This window comes from Lagopus leucura, unplaced genomic scaffold (assembly GCF_019238085.1).
Source record: "Lagopus leucura isolate 7727_CA_CO unplaced genomic scaffold, USGS_WTPT01 Super-Scaffold_100047, whole genome shotgun sequence".
NCBI lineage: Eukaryota > Metazoa > Chordata > Aves > Galliformes > Phasianidae > Lagopus > Lagopus leucura.
Window position 1 is genome coordinate 2,982,788 of NW_024962293.1, and position 18,864 is coordinate 3,001,651.

The following is an 18,864-nucleotide window of genomic DNA, read 5'->3' on the forward strand; positions in this document are numbered from 1 at the left end:
CCTCCCCTTTGCTAGCTTTATTAAAAAAAACCTGTCAGTGGAAGTGGACATCGCTCAGCATCATCGGAGCCAGGCCTGGAAATCATGAGTTTCCTTTACGTTTCTGGGCAGAAAGTATTTAAAGTATTTAAAAATAGAAAAGTACATCTATATTAATGGCCTGTTTTCCATCATGACACAAAATCAGAAGCAAAAAGAATCAGAACTATTTTCTGGAGTTTGTCTAGATTTTATTTTCTTTATTTGAGTTGGTCTGGATGTCTCTTACCATCATGAAAAACAGAAGTGAAAAATATAAAGCTTATGAAAACAGAATTAACTTTAAACTATCAGTTTCAACATCCAACACTGACTAAACTCAGATCTTACCTGTTGCAATTTAGAAGGGATACAGTAACTAACCTATTAGTGTTAATAGAAGTAAAAGAGAATTAAAATATTTTTTTAAAAACTGAATTCTTAACTGGAGTAAAAGTAGCTGTGTATGTTTTCAGAAAACACAGCCAGTTAAAGCAGGTTTAGATACCAGCAAGCAACATGCTTCATTAAAATCAGACTGATAAAATTAAAGAAAAAAGGCAACTCATTTATACATTAAGTATGTTCATTTACTGCACATACATTCTGAGGAGTATATTTTGCTCATCTAGTGATCTTTGCAGAAAGTACCAAAGGAAGCTTACTGGGAGAAAAAAAAAAAAGAAATAATAGTTTAGAATTTAATTTTGAAGTTAGTTTTGCCACTATCTCGTAATTGCAAACACTTCTTATGATGTGACTCATCTCAGTACTTCCCAAATTCTTGTACTGCTGCAGTTACTTCTTGAAGTACAAAACAGCTGATAACAATGATTTTTAAATCTCTGGACAAAACTCAGAAGTTGTTTTTGTTTGTTTGTTTTTTAAACAGGATCTTTATGTTGATTATATTTTAAGGATCAACAGAAAAGCATTCTTTAATGCAAACAATAGCATGCAAGAAATTCTTGGAGAAAGGGAATTCTCTTGCTGGGGGGAAAAAGGGAGGAATATGTACACTAGAGAAATTATATGTAAAAAACTTACAGAAAACAACAGTTACTTCACTCCAGGGATCATGTCTTTTCCTCTAAGGAAGCTTTTAGTCTGAACTCATGCAAGTCATAGACATTATTATAGTGTACCACAGCCCAGATGCTACTAGAAGAGTTTTGTTTTGTCTGTATATTCACAGTTTGTTCTGAGCTAAAAAGTAACATAGTGCTTGCACTAAAAATATTGATTGTACTTTGTTAATCAGTGGGATAACTATACATTAATATAATTCTTGAAGGTGGTAACATGGGTACTATTGAGAACTAGAAACATTATAAACTGGCTAAAAATAGTAATTTGAATTCCTAGCTTAGTCAGCTTGGCAGAAACAGCTCTGTTCACTGCACCCTCTAATTAGTTTGCATATTATAAGAGTTTCAAAGGTTATTTCCCTCTTAGAAACCTACCAAATTAGCCTTCACAGCACAATACTGTTACCACATTAGACACAACAGCAACAGTTTATTCAGACTGCAGAGACTTACCGCTATTTTTTCTGTAATGTTTCATTTATATAGGTATAAATTCTTATCAAATAAGGTAAAGACAATCTCCTGTCTATCTTGAACATTGAGAAGAGCCTGTCTCAAAAGGAAAAGGTCAGTTCATAGCTGCTTGCTTGTAAACATATACGCCTTGTTTAAAGAGTTCTGAAATACAATTTCAGTAATCACTGCACAAAAGTGTATCTCCTATACCTATTTAGCAGCAATAACACGAAATAGATAGATTCGAACATAATAAGCATTTACAAGATAAGCCATATCTAAGCCATTGTGTTTCTGAGTTGTGTAAGCATTTAGTCTTACTTATGTCGGTGAAGTCTAATTTTTAAATTTACTTTTTCTATAGAGAAAACAAAAACAACTGTAACAAAAAATGGATTAAGCCTTTAAAAGGACAAAGCAACACAACCAGTGTTTAATATGCAAAGGAAAGGACTTAATTCTAATTCAACGAAACCTTGTTCACTGTTTTGAAACACTAAGCAACTGGTCTCACTTTGCATACATGATTCCATTCATATTAAGTACTCTGAATATCTAAAAATCTACATAACACTTTCTAATATATTTGAAAAATTTAAGGGAATAAAGCCTCACAGTGTGGTAAACTATTCTTACATTTAGAATACTATGAGACAGACAATGGCTGTATTTCCGAACTTTCTACTAGTTCCATGAAGTCTCTCATGAAGTTATGAGCTCGTATGTAGAGGAAGTACTAAAACACACAAGAAAGGAAGTGGCAGGAATTGTTAAATAGGAAGTTGTGAACTCTATGTTACCTATTTAAAAAAAAAGAAAAAAGAAAAAAAGATATCTACATCTTATTTACTGATCAACTTCATTTCCTGGAAGATGTTTTTATCACATGTTGTTTTACTGGCTTTCTTGAGATGCAATTTTTAAGCTCCAAGTGTGAGGGGTATTACCGAATTTATTACGAGGAATCACTGTTCACTACAAATGATGAACCATATGCTACAGAAGGCACCAACTCCATAATGTAAGTGGTTTTCCTATGCTGTTTCTTCCCTACAAATAAGGGTATCACTCAAAATCCCAGGAGGTTCTAACCTACAGCATAAGAACACTTCATTGAACATTAGTAAGCATACTGTGAGAACACTTGTAAGGCAACAGTACTGTACTCTTCACGCTATTACCTTTGCACCATTTCGAGCATACTGAGATTCAAGTGTAAAGAGAATGTACAACTAACAGGATGCACAGAGCATCTTCATGCCCCCATGCGCAGAGGTCAAACTCAAACTTAGCTTCCAGTGAAGCGCCAGCAAGCAGTCAGGCCTTTTAGTACTGAGCTTCTTCCAGCAAGCTACCCAAATAGGTATTTGGGGACTCTGAGTACCTGTGTAGTGGTTAACAATCACTTGCAGAAAGAAGTTACAAGTATCCCTTTCTTAAACTAATTTCAAGAAAGACTTCTGGACTGAAATTTGAAGACATACTGGATTACAAATTTGAATGAACAACTTGTTAAACAGATCCCAAATGAAACATTTCTGTTGGTATTATATTATTATAATCACAGATGCCCACTTCACTGTACTTTGAATATTCAAACTTGGAAAAGAAAATTTCAGTGATGATTAAAAGCATACTGAAATCACCGAATGGTGCAACCTACAAGTTGCCAAGCTACTGCAGTGCACACAAAAACCTGCTGAGAACAAACAGTACTTCTGAAAACAGATGTTAGATAAAGCAGAATTAGGATACTCCCATTTTCTCACAATTCTGTCAAATATGTGCTTAGGACAAAAAAAGAGCTAAACTAGTTTTACTTTACAGCCTACAGCTTTCTAAACCTGAGACAACCAGCTCACTGGAGCAAGCAATCCATGGACTGAACGCAGCTTTTGGCATAAGCCAAATACTGATGCCATATCCCATCCTCACAAACACAAGTTTATACACTTGTTTACCTGACTGTATGGCTGCTGGGTCATGTAAGGGCTGGACAGATCACATGCCATGTGCACAAGCCCACGGGTTGGTAGCAGGGACAGAACAGACTGTACAGCCTTCACCTGGCTCCAAGGCAGAATGGCTGGGCACCTCTGCTCTACGTAAAGGCTCAGCAGAAGAAGCACATAGAGTTGACTGTTTACACAACTATTTCCAGAGCAGTATACTGTTCCAAGAAAAAAAGAGAAAAATCAATACCTTTTATTGAAAGAGAAACTTAACCCTTGAATGCGAACAGTATGGACGTTACATTCAGTGAACTCACATTCAGAGGACACCTTGAAAATGGATCTAGGAGCACTTTGCTTTGCTAGCTGCCCTTCAAGCACAAATCAAAATGTACACTTAGTTTTCAGTTACAGTGGATATTGATATTATTTTTTGCTGAAAATAAGCCTAGCTTCCAATGTGTGTTAGCAACTGGTCCTCACAAAGGAAGAGTGAATAAAATTACGTCTCCAGAATAAACAGCGTATAAGAAAATCTATAGCTAAACAGCCTGACAGATTCCTGTGGAAAGACAGAATCCTTCCATTAATTCAAAGCAAGGCACAACTTAAATGCTAGAACTCATTCTATATCTTATTATTTCTCCATGTTTCAAAGTACCTTAAGACAATGACAGAAGCAATCCTGCATTACTAATGACTGCTTTAATTGTCACTGCACTGTGAGGGAGCATTCACCTCCAGTCAGGCAGGTTGTCTTCTCCCCATGTGAAAACAACTGAGAGTTTAAAACACATCAGTGTTAAACAGGCACTCTACACAATCAAGATGAATATCTATAGAGATGATAATGCGGGAGGAATTAGCACTGCACTCCAGTACATGAAAAAGTCTGCAGAACAAGACAAGCTGGGACTTCAAAGAACTATTTCATACTCCCCATGCTAATAAAACAGATTGCATGCATCAGACAAGATAAACAACATTTTGCCACTTCATGCATCTACTGTTACTTCAAGTTTAGAGTAATTCACTCAGGAAACACCAAATTATTCAGCAAAGCCACACAACTATTGCAACTGCCATCTCCACCATTACAGCATCCTCTTTGGAAGTGCACAACTCTTATGACCTCCTTTGCTCCTCTCTCATAGGCCAGGCCTCTGTGCTGTACCCAGCCTACCGTGCCTATAGCCCAACCAGACTCCTGCTCCTAACCCTGCACCTCCTGTAAGCCACTGGCAGCTTTGTAATTTGGTGGCTATCTAAAAACTGCTTGCATTCTTAGCACACATCTGAAACAGTAACAGAAAGAATAAAAAAACACAAACTTTCGAACATCTTAAAACAAACAAACAACATCAACAAAAAAACACAACCAAACTTTATCCCCAGTCCCCACCAAAAGACCATTATCTAAAGGTTTCTGAGCACTGGTTCACAAATAAAGCTTACTGACTATTAGGATCACACCCAAGTACCTCCTACGGCATCAACAGTACTCTGGGCAGGCATTTTTACAACAATGGATTATTTTTCTTAAACCATTCAGAGACAGAAATTTGCATAAAGAGATGCTTTTACCTGGAGAACACATTGCTAGAAAATACTTTAGTGTAAAGAAGTCTCTGAGGTCTTATGTTGATTTTCTTTCTTAAAGTTCTAATGTATACATTTATTATTATTGTAAAATAATATTTGAGTGTTTCCTCCTAACTAGAAGCAATAGTAAAGTAATTCAGCTACCCTCAAAAAACAATAAGCACGTACCAGTAAGCACATAACATTTTTGTCACCCCAAAGCCCCACTGAGAATTCAGCAAAATTACAAGGAATTTCCTGCTGTCAGTCAGCCTCAGACAAGCAGCCTGTATGCTACACTTATGGTAAGGCAATCAAGTAAAACTCAGCAGAACAGATTCAGTTCCAAACCGAGGTTCTGAATGGTAAACCTGACACAAATTATGTCATATTTGTCATCAGTTTCTTGTTTATCAGTTAGTAATAGCCATAAAATCTTTCTGCTCTGCCTGCTTAACAAGCTTTAAAAAGCCTGCTGTAAGATTAGACCTCTCCGCTAATGCTCTGATGTTGGCTAATAAACCCAGCAGCTGTAAAGATTTCACATATTTTCAACCGGATTCAATCTTTCTCCTCTACTGAAAACAAGACAACTTTGAGGGACATGGTGAGCAACAGTGCTCCAGAACCCTGAACGCCAAGCCTGTTTCCAGCGAGAACAAGCAACTTCACTTCAAATGAGGCAACTGGGCTTAAGGGAAATTACTGATCAGCTGTCTGTGTAGTATTGCTTGCTGTCAAATGAAACAACCAGCCCCCTCAACTCAATATCGTATTTCTCAGTACATTACTGATTTAATGACAGCTAGTGTAACATGCAAGGATAAAATGAGGGGGCTGTTTCTTTGCTACATGTATCATCCTTCATTACTCACAAGTTTTAAAAGACCAGACAGGCAGAACTGCTCATCATGGAAACTCTGGGCCAATTCTGAGAAGATACCAACCTGGGAATGAAAACATAGTACAAGTTGAAGCAAGAGTCCTCTTTGTCATGCTGCAGGTGCTGCTGGGCACTGCACAGCTCCTGGTGGGCAACTGCAATCATTAGGTGAACACAGTCCTTGCCAGAAGTGTAAAAAAAATACGACAATTATCACTTTTCTATTTAATTAAGCTGTATAAGTATTACACGTTTTCTGGCATCGGGTAGCTGTCTACTTTGACATTCCTTGCTGGCTAAAACTCAAAACTTTTCTTTCATTTCTGGAAATACTCAAAAATGATCCAGAATGTGTGGATATTGATTTTGGCTGTTAATAACCCACACAGTATTTTTTTGGTTCTCATTCTTGCTCCAGTGATCTGCCCTACTACAACCAGCTGCAGTAACTGCACAGAAGACATTGGAAAAAAAGTAGCAGCAGAATGGAATCAAGATTTGAACTGGTATGGCTTATTTTTCCTGTCAGATCAAGGAAGCACAGTCTTCCTTAGTCAAAGGAATTTTATTTTTAAAATAGTTTTCATATTTTACTTCCTGCAATCACACCAAAAGGTCACACTGCTTATGCTACTGTAACTTGTCACTATGGGATTTGAAATTATAAAAACAAGCAATTTGCATTCAAATGTTCACAAGGGAAGAAATTCCTCTTTATGCATAGACTGCTTGCTCCCAATAAATATAAATAACCTGAAAAACAGAGTGTCTTCTAAGATGGCTCACAGCACTGAAAACTTGATGAATCAAGCACTTCAAAGACGAAACATAAAATTCTGGGAACTTGAGATACAAGAAAAAGTACATGAAAGATTGCAAATAGAACAGCTCCTTTAAGATACTACCTAGCAGCTTTTTCAACAAGCGTTTTAGTACCTGAAGCACAATAAGCTTTCTGAGCAGAGGGCTCCATTGCTACCCTGCCTGCAGCCTGACTCACACAGCTCCACTTTCCCCACTGGAAAAGAATCATAGTTTTTATATCGTTACACACACAGCCAAATGCAAAATTTGCTTCGTTGTTATTGCTTTATTTCCTACTCCCACTTACGTAGAAACTGTTTTAACCTCCTACATACAGGAAAAAGACTGTGCCACACAATTCAAATCTGATTAAGCAGTATCACAAAAGCTGGTGAGTGAAAGCTGGTCAGTCCACATCACTGACCAACTGTGCTGTCAATTCTGAAGGTGCCTTTTTATCCCTTCAATTGTGCTACCACAGCATCCGCAACAACCGATTGCTAAGACAATTACAGTTTCAGATGGTGGGAAAAGGCACAGATGGTGAAGGCATGCAGCAGACTTCTTCCTGTTCCTTCCACTGGAGTACACTGCAGTGAAAAGGAGCTCAGCACTACTTCAAGGTTTGAATCCCAGCATGGAAGGACTAAAATATCCAACGTACAGTGAAGATCCAGTTTCAGTCCCTGACAATGAGAAACAGGCTCTGAAACAAGCCCTTAATGCAGGTACTGGTATGCCACTTAGGTAAATCCAAAATACACCACCAAGAGATTAATGCTGAATTCAGCAAAAAAGCTTTTTTTAATCTGCTTTCTTTCATTAACTATGTGCTCAATGAGAAAGCAGAACACCCAAATATTTTTTCCCCTCTACAATCCATGTTCAGCACCGCGCCAGTCAACAAGGACAAGTAGGAGCCAGCAAGAGAGCGTGAGTGAAAAGCAACAGCCACTAGGGAAAAAGAACAAAGCATACACAATTAAGGAGGAAACACATTTGACACGGTGTTAATGTTAAGTACTTTGGGTTAAAAGATACAGACAGGCTCTAGCCACAGTGACTGAAAATTCAGACCTGTCAAATAAGCTGGCTGTACTGATGTTCTTCCACAAGCAGATGCCCTAGATACCCAGCTTGTTACTCCACTGCTTATGACTGCAAAGACAATAACTTATGGAAATATTGTGTTCAGCAGTCCATTTTCTGGGACAAAGTGTTGAGCAAGGTGAAAGCATAAGGGAACAGAACCTACAGAACCAGAACCTAGGGGGAAAAAATGAATTTTAAAAATTCCCAAACTTTCCTACTGTGCTGACTCTTTCACCCTTTGATCATGGATGACAGATTTTTCTCTGCTGTCCCATGAATCTTTCTCTTGGCGATGTAGAAAGCACAAACCCAAGCTGAAGGCAGATAAGCTACCACTAGTAACAGAATCATGAATTTCCAAGAATTACTCGCTTTTTCTTAGTATAATAGGCAAGTTATTGAATCTTAGCAATGTCTTGCGTGGGTGAGAGAAAAAGCACATCTAAATTCACAAGCTTTGGTAGAAAATGAACTGGTGTTTGTTCAACACGATCTACAAAGGGAACACACAAAGGCATTTTGATGTTGTATCACAGTGCCCCTCCCAGCCAAACCAGCAAGGGCATGTCTACTGACACCAGAGAGATAACTAAAACGTGTTTCTTGTGCAAATCAACGTGAGACATGGTGACCGATGACTTAAAAAAAAAAAATCTCAATGGTAAGCACTGTACACATCAAAGCTGACAGATCAGTTCAAGCCATATTATTACTTCCAAACATCACAGAGAATGTTTCTTCGTTTTATTTTCATAAACAAGCTTCCTTCAAGAAAAAAAAAAAAAGACACCACATGCTTCCAAAAGGTCCAGATGCACTACACACTTTTACAGAAGTACAGACACAAAAATTATAGTTGAATATTTCAAAAACAACTTTTTAAAATCCATGTAAAACGACTAACATTGACAGCACTTGCAGTTCAGCATTTGAATACTATACAAAACCTCAGGTGATGCTCTATGTGATAGTCTTTGATCTCACTCCATATTAACCTTTTTACTAATCAGCATTGCAGAAACTGCAGAATTAAGCAGAGCATACTAGAAAATGTTGCGCTCAGGAAAATTCTAATTATCCAGCTAACCGTATGGCTTTTTTGTTTGTTTTGTTTTTAATTTCTAAGGTTTATGGCATAATATTCAATTTTCAAATATCTATCCATCTGGCCATTAAATAAGCCTCTGGCTAAACACATTTTGCAGACTTTCACCTAGCAGAGATTTCATCCTCACTGATGAACGAAGGCCTCTGTTTTAAAAGAGAACACAGACTGCAAAAGATGACCATGATCAGAAGAGAACATCCACATACATTCTGCATTACCTGAAGCAGTACATGAGCTGAAATCTTCATCACGCAGTGACCTAGTTTGGAGGTATTAGATACAAACAACAGCTACAAAAATACAGTTAAAACAACCAATAAACCTAGAAAACTGCGTCCTGTCTTCACAACAGAACACTGATAATATATGCATACTTTGGGTTCTTTTCCTTCTGTGAAACAAAAGGGAAGAAAATAATTTTGTGCTTATAAGCTCTCTGACACTTTAAACAGTTCTCATTTTGCATGTGAGGAGACTAAAGAAAAAACTACTTTATTTGACCATAGGAAAACAAATCCAGTGGCATCCCTAGTGAGTGACACAACTCACTCACATTCACTGACTACAAGCGATAGTGAGATCTCAAGCTAATACTGCTAGTATGGCTTTTTCTTCATTTCTTCATAGATTCTTTTTCCTACTCCATGTAATTTTAATTTAAAAATGTCCATTTCAGTTCATACATGAATTCTGAACTTTAAGGAATCACTCAGTACCCTCTTAAGTTGATTAGGCTGAATTAACAGTCCAAATGGATTATCATGTCATGCTGGTAACTGATGTGAAACAGGAGAACTGGTAAGAAAGTAGCAGTGATCCTTCAGTGTGAAGCACAGCCTAGAAAGTCTCAGATAAAACACCTGCAGAACATCTGCATTCATTTGCAATGTAAGCCTTTCAAGATCTCATTTTAATGTTTAGTTGCCTGTATGATGAACTGTTAATATAAACTTGACAAGAATATTTTAAAAGTTATTTTAGTTTCAGAAATGCATAGTCTACCTTGAACACAATGTATTTGAGTCTCTGTTCGCAAGTGCAATTTCTGTTTGAATTCGACATCATTTGGCATGTGGTTAACACTGTATTCTCTGTAATTGTCAGTTACGACAAGCAGAAAGGAAGAGGAACAAATAATGTGGAAGAACCCTCTGAAACCCTGAAATCCTTCTGAAGGCACTCAGTAGCAGGCATAGCACTTACTGCCCACAGGTATGATTTTCAGATTTTTGGCAAATTGTACCCCTTAGCAGTAAGCTACAATAGAGAAATATGGGCTCCATTTTTATTCTACTTAGAGCAATGCTATAAGAAAGGACACTTCAAATACTTATATTTTAGACTCTAGCTTCTGAAAAACAAGCAATACTAAGCTGCTCAGTAGCTCAGGTGAAGAGGACTTCCACCATCTCCTGTTTGCCATCAGCAGATATGATCAGTCTTACCTGGAAAGGTGACTACCACAACTAGCCAACGCAGCTGAATGCCCTGGAACACTCTCAATAGCGCAAAGCATACTAGCACGTGTAAATGAAAGTGAACTTTGCTTTTTCGCAGAGAAGATAATGACTTCACAAGCCACAGGGGCTCAGTTTCCTGCTCTGTCTCTCCTACAGTTCTATCAAAATTCAGCAGCCATACGGCACTGAAAAACATGGCATATATCCTTAGCTGTATTGCAGGCAAAGAGAGAATCCCTGCAACTACCAATTCTAAGGTAGCTCTCCATAGTGAGAGCCAATTAAACTACACCTTGAATGAATCAACTTGAATAGCACAAGTTAAGAAGTGGCAAGGCATGCATGCAGAGACCTGTATTTTCAAGGAACAAGAACTGGCAGAATCAGGCACAAAGATGCATTTGGAATAAGCTGTACTCATACTAAAGTTTATGTACTCCAAAGAAGTTTAAAGTTTGATAGCACCAGAGCAAAAGAGAAACACAAATGCTTATACACTGCAGCAGGATAGTCTGAACTCTCACAGCAGCTTATAAACTGAAAACACTGGTAGAACTTCCTGTTCATTTACTTTAAAAATATAACACAACCACAGTATACAGTTTACAGGGCGAACCATTTTACAGCTTGTTACTTTCAACATTGAAATCTACCTCAAACACAGAGACAATAAAAAAGTTTTCCATGTCTTTTCTATTTTGAGAGAGAAATATTCAGAACATCCTTGGTTGCTTCCTATATCTCTCCCATAGCCTGTGTGAAGTTTATTAACTTGTATATTTTGCAGTATTTTAGTTTAGCTTAGGAGATTTGGGAAAAAAGTAACAGTCATATTAATAATAGCTGAAAACAAACAAACAAACAAAAAAGCACCAAACTTCCTTTTTTGAAGAACTGAGAACAGCTATAATATTCCTCTTACAGGTATCAAACCGAACCGTACTTAACTGTAACCATACATCAGTTTTCCAGGGTACGCACAGCAGCAGATCTAGCACAGTGCCCAATATTCTCAGTTCTCTCAATTCTGAACATATCTGAAAATCCAGATGATCGCTTCTTTCTTAATTTACAATGTACTGTCTGTAAAAAGAAAAAAAGTGCACGAATTCTGCATCCTTCACATGGAAAACTAATTTTGAGCAGTTGCCATACATACAGTTCAGTGAAAACCAGCAGTATCAAGTCTGCATGGGTTGCACTGTCTGCTTTGTGTGGGATTCATAGCTGAATACTAAATAATTCACAGATCTCTTTAATGTTATTAACACATCAGACTTAATATCATTAGCCAACATACTAATGTCAACCTACCTGGCTTATATAAACACAAGAAGCAATTTAACCTGTATTTGAGGTTTGCATTTTTAAGATAGTATCTCATTCTACTAATGTGGGTAAGGAGTTAGAAATCAAAATTATTAAAGACTTCAATGTATAGAATTACCATTAAAATCCGATACCAAATTCACTATGATCAAGTGAAGATTCAATGTCTCTCACCACCTTCTGAGTAAAGAATTTATTTCTAACATCTAACCTCTATCTCCCCTCTCTTCGCTTAAAACCATTCCCCCTCAGCCTATCACTATCTGCCCTGGTAAAAAGTCGTTCTCCCTCCTGTTTCTAAGCTTCCCTCAAGTATTGGAAGGCTGCAATGATGCTTCCCCAGAACCTTCTCTTCTTTTCTTAGCTTTGGGCTACTGCTTTTTGTTGTGACATCTCCAGAGTGAATGCTTTTCAATCCTACTGGTACTCCTAAAGGTATTTATGCAGTATGTACATCCTTCAACCCACCTTTAGGTATTTGTTTTCTGGACTGCACGCTTGAACCACAATATCACATTTAAAAGTTTGTATTAAGCTGCTGACCATTTTCCTATAAATTGCTGTTTTATGGAAGAGGACTTGAGTGAGAATGCTAACTATTCAAATTATTTCTTATGCTTAGGTTAGAAGGCAACCAATCAAATGAGACCCAAGTATATTTCTCCATAATAGAAACACAGATTAGTACCAGACCAACTCTTGTGAAGTACCAGATCTCTGAACAACCTTTCCAAGGTCTCATGGCTGCTAGTTCTGGTAGCAAGTAAATCTAATAAAAGAGATGGCACTGGATGTTTAAAAAAACCAACAACACTGACAGCATCGTAAGTATTTACCGTTTCAACTAGCTACCACAGTGCCACCAACCATACGGTGCCTGAGACAGAACTGTCACAAATACCTTCAGAAATTCATTTTGAACTCTTTTTGTCCTTATCTTATCATTATTTACACTTAAAAAAATCTTACATTCTTTCAGAACTGTGTGATTATTGCAGCTGAACATAGCTTTCCCTTGTCCAAAAAAAGAAGCTTGGAAAATTTTACACCTTCAAAGTCATGTGGCACCCACACACGCCTCCTTGTAGCCATCCTTCCAGTTAGCTTCACCACTCTGTTGTGCTCCTAATGCCTCTTCTAAATGTCACCTGTATCTCTAGATCAACGATATAGCCAAGAAACAAGAGGAAGTGATTCTGCTAGTAAACTGCATTATGTTTCATTCAGAATATTGGTGAACACCTCTAGATTTTAGCAATCATGATCCTAACACCTAGATACTACAAGTACATGCTATGATTAACCCGTAGAAAGACTCTTCAGAAAGAAACGACTGCATCAGTAACAAACATTATTCCACTTAACTCCATTCTTCAAGCAAAGATTGGTATTTGTTGGAAAACTGCATTGCTCGTATCACTGCCAAGACATCAAAAGCACGGATTACAGCGAAATACACTGTTCTAGATGTACACAATCTGCCACAACATCATTTAAAGCAGCTGATATTTAAAAGCAGGATGCAGTTAGAAACTGAGTTACGCGATGCAGAAGCACATACTAACCTTAAAAAACAAGCAAGAAAACAAAAAACCCAGCTCTCATGCCTGCCAACATTTGGAAGCAAATCACTTCAGCTTGTTTCTTTTTTAACTGAATATCAAACCTCAATCAAACCTCACTCTGTGACACAGTCTGAGCAGGTTACTGCGTTACATCATTCAAAGAAAGCAGGAAAAAAATATCACTGAATGCTACACTGAAAACATGCCACAGTTCCTCATTCGTTATTAACCTTATGGCTCCTTACAGATATCACTTCAGTAATTAAATTGTACCCATAGGAGTGTACCACCTCCATTACAATGCTGCTACTCAAAATCATTTCCTGAGCGCTAAGCCTGCAACAGACCAAACTATCAAAAACAGTTTAGCAAAAACACAACATCATATATGCACATGACTTTCAACCAATACAGAGTTAGCAAGCACTGAGGCTCTGCAGGAAATGAAATCCTCTACCAAAAAAATTGACTTTTCTGAAAAGCATATTCAAAATTTCATGCAAAAAATGCTTATTTTCCCATTGCCAAACAACTGGAGATGCCCATCCTGCAAGCTACTACTTTCACAACTCACATACTGTTGTTGTGAAGTTGAAGCTCATTTATTTCATTGTCATAAAATTCCATGTTTTATTTCCTTTTTCTAAAGCCCGTTGCCAGAGAAACGCGCAGCACAGGGATGCAAAGCCTCACCTCTACATAACAAACGTGGAATCAGAATTTATCAGAATATGCAGTGCTGCAGCTTAAGCATTCCGACGGCTCTCACGGCTGCGCTGCCTGACGTGACTGCGCACACCCACATCTCACACCTTCTTCTGAATAAGCGCACAAAGAACTCTTTCAAGGCAGAAGACCTCTTTACAGCTGTATCTGTTAATCTGTATTCACCTTGCCGGCATCCTTAGAATCATCCGTGTTTGCCAGACAGCTTAAAAACATCAGAAATATGCTAAATGCAAAATAATAAAAAATAACACCAGATCACCGCGCAAGTGCTTCCAACGAGCCGCTCTTCGGATCTGTTCTATCACTACGGAGACCGACCGGTTATCTGCGCGCACCGCGACGGCACGATGACGGCCGCGGCCCCGAGCCTCGCTCCGCACGGCGAGGACGGGCAGCTTCACAAGGCCGCGAAGGGCGGCCGCGCCGAGGGACGAGGCCACGACGAGAGGGGAGCGGTGCGGGGCCTCCTGAACGCCGGGAGAAAGGGGAAGGAGAGCACGGCAGCGGCGGGGAGGGAAAGGAGGAAGGGAAAGCCGCGAGGGGAGCGGGAGGCGGCGCCGTCCGCGCGGGGCTCCGGGCCGGCGCAGGGAAGCGGAGCCGGACGGCGGCAGAGAGCAGCCGAAAGCAGAGCGCTCCTCCTCGGCGCCGGGGGCAGAGCGGGGCCGGGCGACCGCCCCTCACCTGGTAGATGGCGGCCCAGCTGGCGGCCTGGTCAAGCCGGTGGAACTCCTTCTCCATCTCCATGGCGGGAACGCCGCGCCCGGCCCGGACTCCCAGCACCCGCTGCTCCGGCGGCTCCGGCTGCAGCCGCCGCGGCCCCGGCTGCCCGCTCTGCATGTCACCCCTCCCTTCTCTCCGCCGGAACTGCGCAGCCCGCCCCGGCTACGCGACGTCCGGGGCGGCCGCAGCAGCGGGGTTTGAGGGGCGCGCGGACTGTGCCGGCGGGAGGCGGCGGGGCGCGGAGGCGGCGTTCCCGCCCGGCTGGGCAGCGCCCTCCGCCCCTGAGGACAGCGCGTCCGCCGGAGGGGCGATCTGGGGCCGGGAGCCAAGTAGGACGGTCCCCACAGCGCTGGGGAGCAGTAGGGGCTTTGAATTCATCTTCTCCTTTCTGAGCCCCGAGGGAACGCTGGAAGGAGGGCGGCACACGGGGCCGTGAGCAGAGCTCCGGGCCGAGCAGGTCTTTTGCTGAGCGCGCGGGGCCATGCCGCCCTCACAGGTGGGAGAGCGCAGCTCTGCTTGCTTTGACTGTGTGCAGGCTCTGCTCGTACCGCCCTGTACTCAGGAGATAAAGGAGTTTGGTGTTTTTTTGTTGGTTTTTTTTCCCTTAAATCGGACAGAGTAGAGGAAAAACTTTTTTTTTTTTTGGTCAGTTGTTCCACATCCCTTCATTTAAGGCAGTGTGTGGCATGAGAAGCTCAGGATGGAGTCTGTTCACCTGCCCTCCATTCTTGGATTCCTGCTTAGCTGTAGCCATTACTATCTGTCCTATCCCAAATGCTGTTCTGTTGCACCCTCTTAAAAATGTGACACCAAGAGAAGTTTCAGCCTTCACATCTTGTATTGAAGAGTCAGCGTGCTTCTTCCTCAGCCTCAGGATGAAGTTCCATACATAAGAACGCTGTTATCCCGTGCACAGTGCTCCAGCACAGTTTCCAAAGTGAGTTCTCTTATCAGCCAACTTCTGTTTCTCAGATTACTGTTACTTGGGTCTTTGACTGTCTTTCTTCTAAGGGTTGGTGCAGGCTTGGCATTCTTGGTACTTGCAGATAGCCAAAATGAGATTGTGAGAGGGACTTTTTTTTTTTTTTTTTTTTTTTTTTTTTTTGAGTGAATTTGATTATAAATACCCTATTGCGTGGATTTGAAGCAGTGTGAGAATGGCAGAGTTGTTAGCAGGTGAGATATGTCAATGTCATTCAAGACCGAAGCCTTCTGTAAGCTTGGTTGGGGCCCCTGCGTGGCTGGCTGTTCCTGCTGGAGGAAGCTTTCCCATCACTTTTCTTAATTTTCTCCCAGAGTCTCCAAAAAAGGCCACATTTCAGTGTTCAGCCCCTAAATGCCACCTTGTTTGAGACTTGCTCATTAGCTACAAAATGGGAAGTGAGGAGCAGCCAGAGATATGAGCTAAGGAGCCTGGAGTGGGAGTGCCTGCAGTAAAGAAAAGGTGCAAAGTGGCTTAATTGGATAAATGGTTTAACCTAGGTAATCAGATGCTGCATGTAGCATAGAAGCATTACTATGTGGTGCAAAAACGAATTTTTGCCTTACCTGCTGCTTTCTCTTTACCTGATTTTTGAAACTGGTCAGGCACAGTCAAGTGAGTGAAAAAGATTGGTTTCCCTGTTAGCAACAGCAGTGAATGAGGGATTGTATCTTCTCTTCTAATCTGGCTGCTGTGAGGCTGTACCTATATCTGGAGAACAGGTGGTCAATCTGTAACCTCTTGGACCTGGGGACAGAAAGAGAAATTCAACAGTTTTCCTGTTATCCCTTTTCACTGTGATTTCAGGGTTAAGAATTACAAACACGTATGGGAAGTCTTGCTGTATTTCAGTGATTCCATATTGAGAGATAAGTCTTCATAACGTCACCAGAGAGCTGCTCCTGGGGATGACCATTTTTCATGCAGGCGTAAACCTGCTCTAGGTAGGAGCAGGTCAATACTTGTGATGCTATAGCTGCATGCATCTGAATTATTACAATTATAAATATTTTACAAAGGAAGATGGAGTACAGACTTTTACACTTGTGTCACCTGAATGGATGGTAATAAAGAAAATCACTACGAGTTCTTCGGTCAGTAATTAATTAGCAACGTATTCTGCTAGATGTGTACTACTGTCACAGAAATAATTGCCTTGAATGACAAAAGCTCATTACCTGAGCAAATGGATATTTTGCCACTGAATAACACAAAATAAAAGGAACATTTTGCAGCAGTGATATATATTGTAAATCCAATTTCAAAAAGCACACCTAATTGGAGCAAATAGCATTGAATTCTTTTGGTTTTGTGTATTGTTACATGCAGTGACTTCCAGAGGGGAAAAGAAAAAAAGGGGGATACTGTAAACAATTGTATGTTAGTTTCTGTTAAACAAGCTTCAGATCTTGTAGTGCTTCATATTCACGTGTCTTTTGGAGATACAGCAATGTAATGGGTATATAGAGCCACTTTATGAAAACATCAAATGCGTTCCATATGTAGAAGAGTCTGGAATTCTTGTTGAGTAGGGGAAAGCACCCGCCTTTTTGTTTCTAAAAGTTGTAGGGATTTTTTAGTAATTTTTGTATGATCCCTAGTATATGCTTGGCTCTAACTACCCACAAAATAATGGGAAGCAGCCTAGCTTTGAGTTTAAAAGTGAATGTTAACAGAATAATGAAACTAATTCTATTATTTTTGATTCATTTGAAGCCCATAAAATGACTTACTTAGATTAATACCGTTCAAGTCTTTAATTTACGTTTCTGTTAATATTCAGCATTTTGGGATGATCTAGTTTAAATCAGCCAACATCATAAATCTCAATTAAAATGTCTGCAAATATGATACGTGCTGTTTCTTTGCTGTTTGACTTCGAATGCAACTTTGTAGTCACACTGAGCCAGTTCTAGCAGGCGGCATCTCTGCTGTACAGTGGGGAAGCTTGGTAGTAACATTCAGCACACTTAATGTTATTGACTATATCTATTTGTGCCATTACTCTATGTTAACATCCCCTTTTTTAGCAGAAGACACAGAGCTCCTGGTCTTCCAATATGTCCTTTTGGTGTTACATCTTAGGCATTCCTTGTTCTGATTTTGTTTGGTTTTGGTTAAGTGTTTGGGATTGTTAATATGGAAAGTTCATTTCTGCCTTGATTTTTCTCACTAATATTACAGCATCATGCAAGACTAACAATTCAAATATTAGTCCTGGGTTACGCTGAAGAGCCTGTAGGTTCACAAACAAAATCCAGTGCAACTGGACATTGTCATGTGGTGTGAATAGTCTGTTTTGCTTCTGATTTTGTTCTGATGTTGGTATCAGTTTTGCTGTGATTAAATTATTCTTGATGTATGTAATTGTATGCAAGGTCAGGATCAAGATTCTGTCTCTGTGTTAATCTGAGCAGTGGGAACGGGAAACTTTAATATTTTATTTCCTATTCTCAGAGCATTAGGCATCTAAATCAAGGGTTCAGGAAAGTGTATAGCTCTGAATTCACTGATCTGAGTACCTGCTGGAGTGAGGTATGCAAACCAGATCCCTTTTTCTTGTAGAGAGAATTTACAGTCAACATGGGTTAAGGAGAAAATTCCTATAGTCCAGGTGTTAGAAACCAGAAAGGAAACTCCAATTCTGGTCCTGCTGGTTGTGAGTGTTTGATCTGTGCGAAACAGCTTAATGTAGATAAGGAAGGCTGAGGTCCTATCGCCTGGTGTGGAGATTATAAGTAACACACTGTTCAGATGTGAAAGATGTTTTTCCCCCAGGAAGGGAAGAGCTGGGTGCAGATCTGCCACATCCCAGTACTGCAATAGATTTAAGCACTGAGATATTTGTTGAAAGGCAATTCCCATGCAGTGCTTGTATTTTCAGAGCATGCAATGCTCAAGTATGCATTTAGGGCCAAATTTGTAGAGGAGTTCAAATGTGAAGAATCTATTTGTGATCTAGATACTTAGACTAATATGAAATGCTGATTTGTGTATTTCTATCAAAACTTAGGGGATTTTATGTATGCTAAGAGATAGAGAATATTATACTCAAAAGTTATAGGCAGGTTACTTGAGAGACCTTACAGTCTAATGA

The 18,864-nt window shown here is 39.8% G+C and overlaps 1 protein-coding gene across 1 annotated transcript in view; it reads right to left on the reverse strand.

Moving 5' to 3' along the window:
- PTPN1 (protein tyrosine phosphatase non-receptor type 1) overlaps positions 1-14,902 on the reverse strand; it is a 42,168-nt gene extending 27,266 nt beyond the window's left edge. The window contains exon 1 of the mRNA XM_042884889.1: positions 14,747-14,902. Within this exon, the coding sequence (XP_042740823.1) occupies positions 14,747-14,902 (156 nt within the window). The remainder of the gene's footprint in view (positions 1-14,746) is intronic.
- Positions 14,903-18,864: the final 3,962 nt, after the last annotated feature.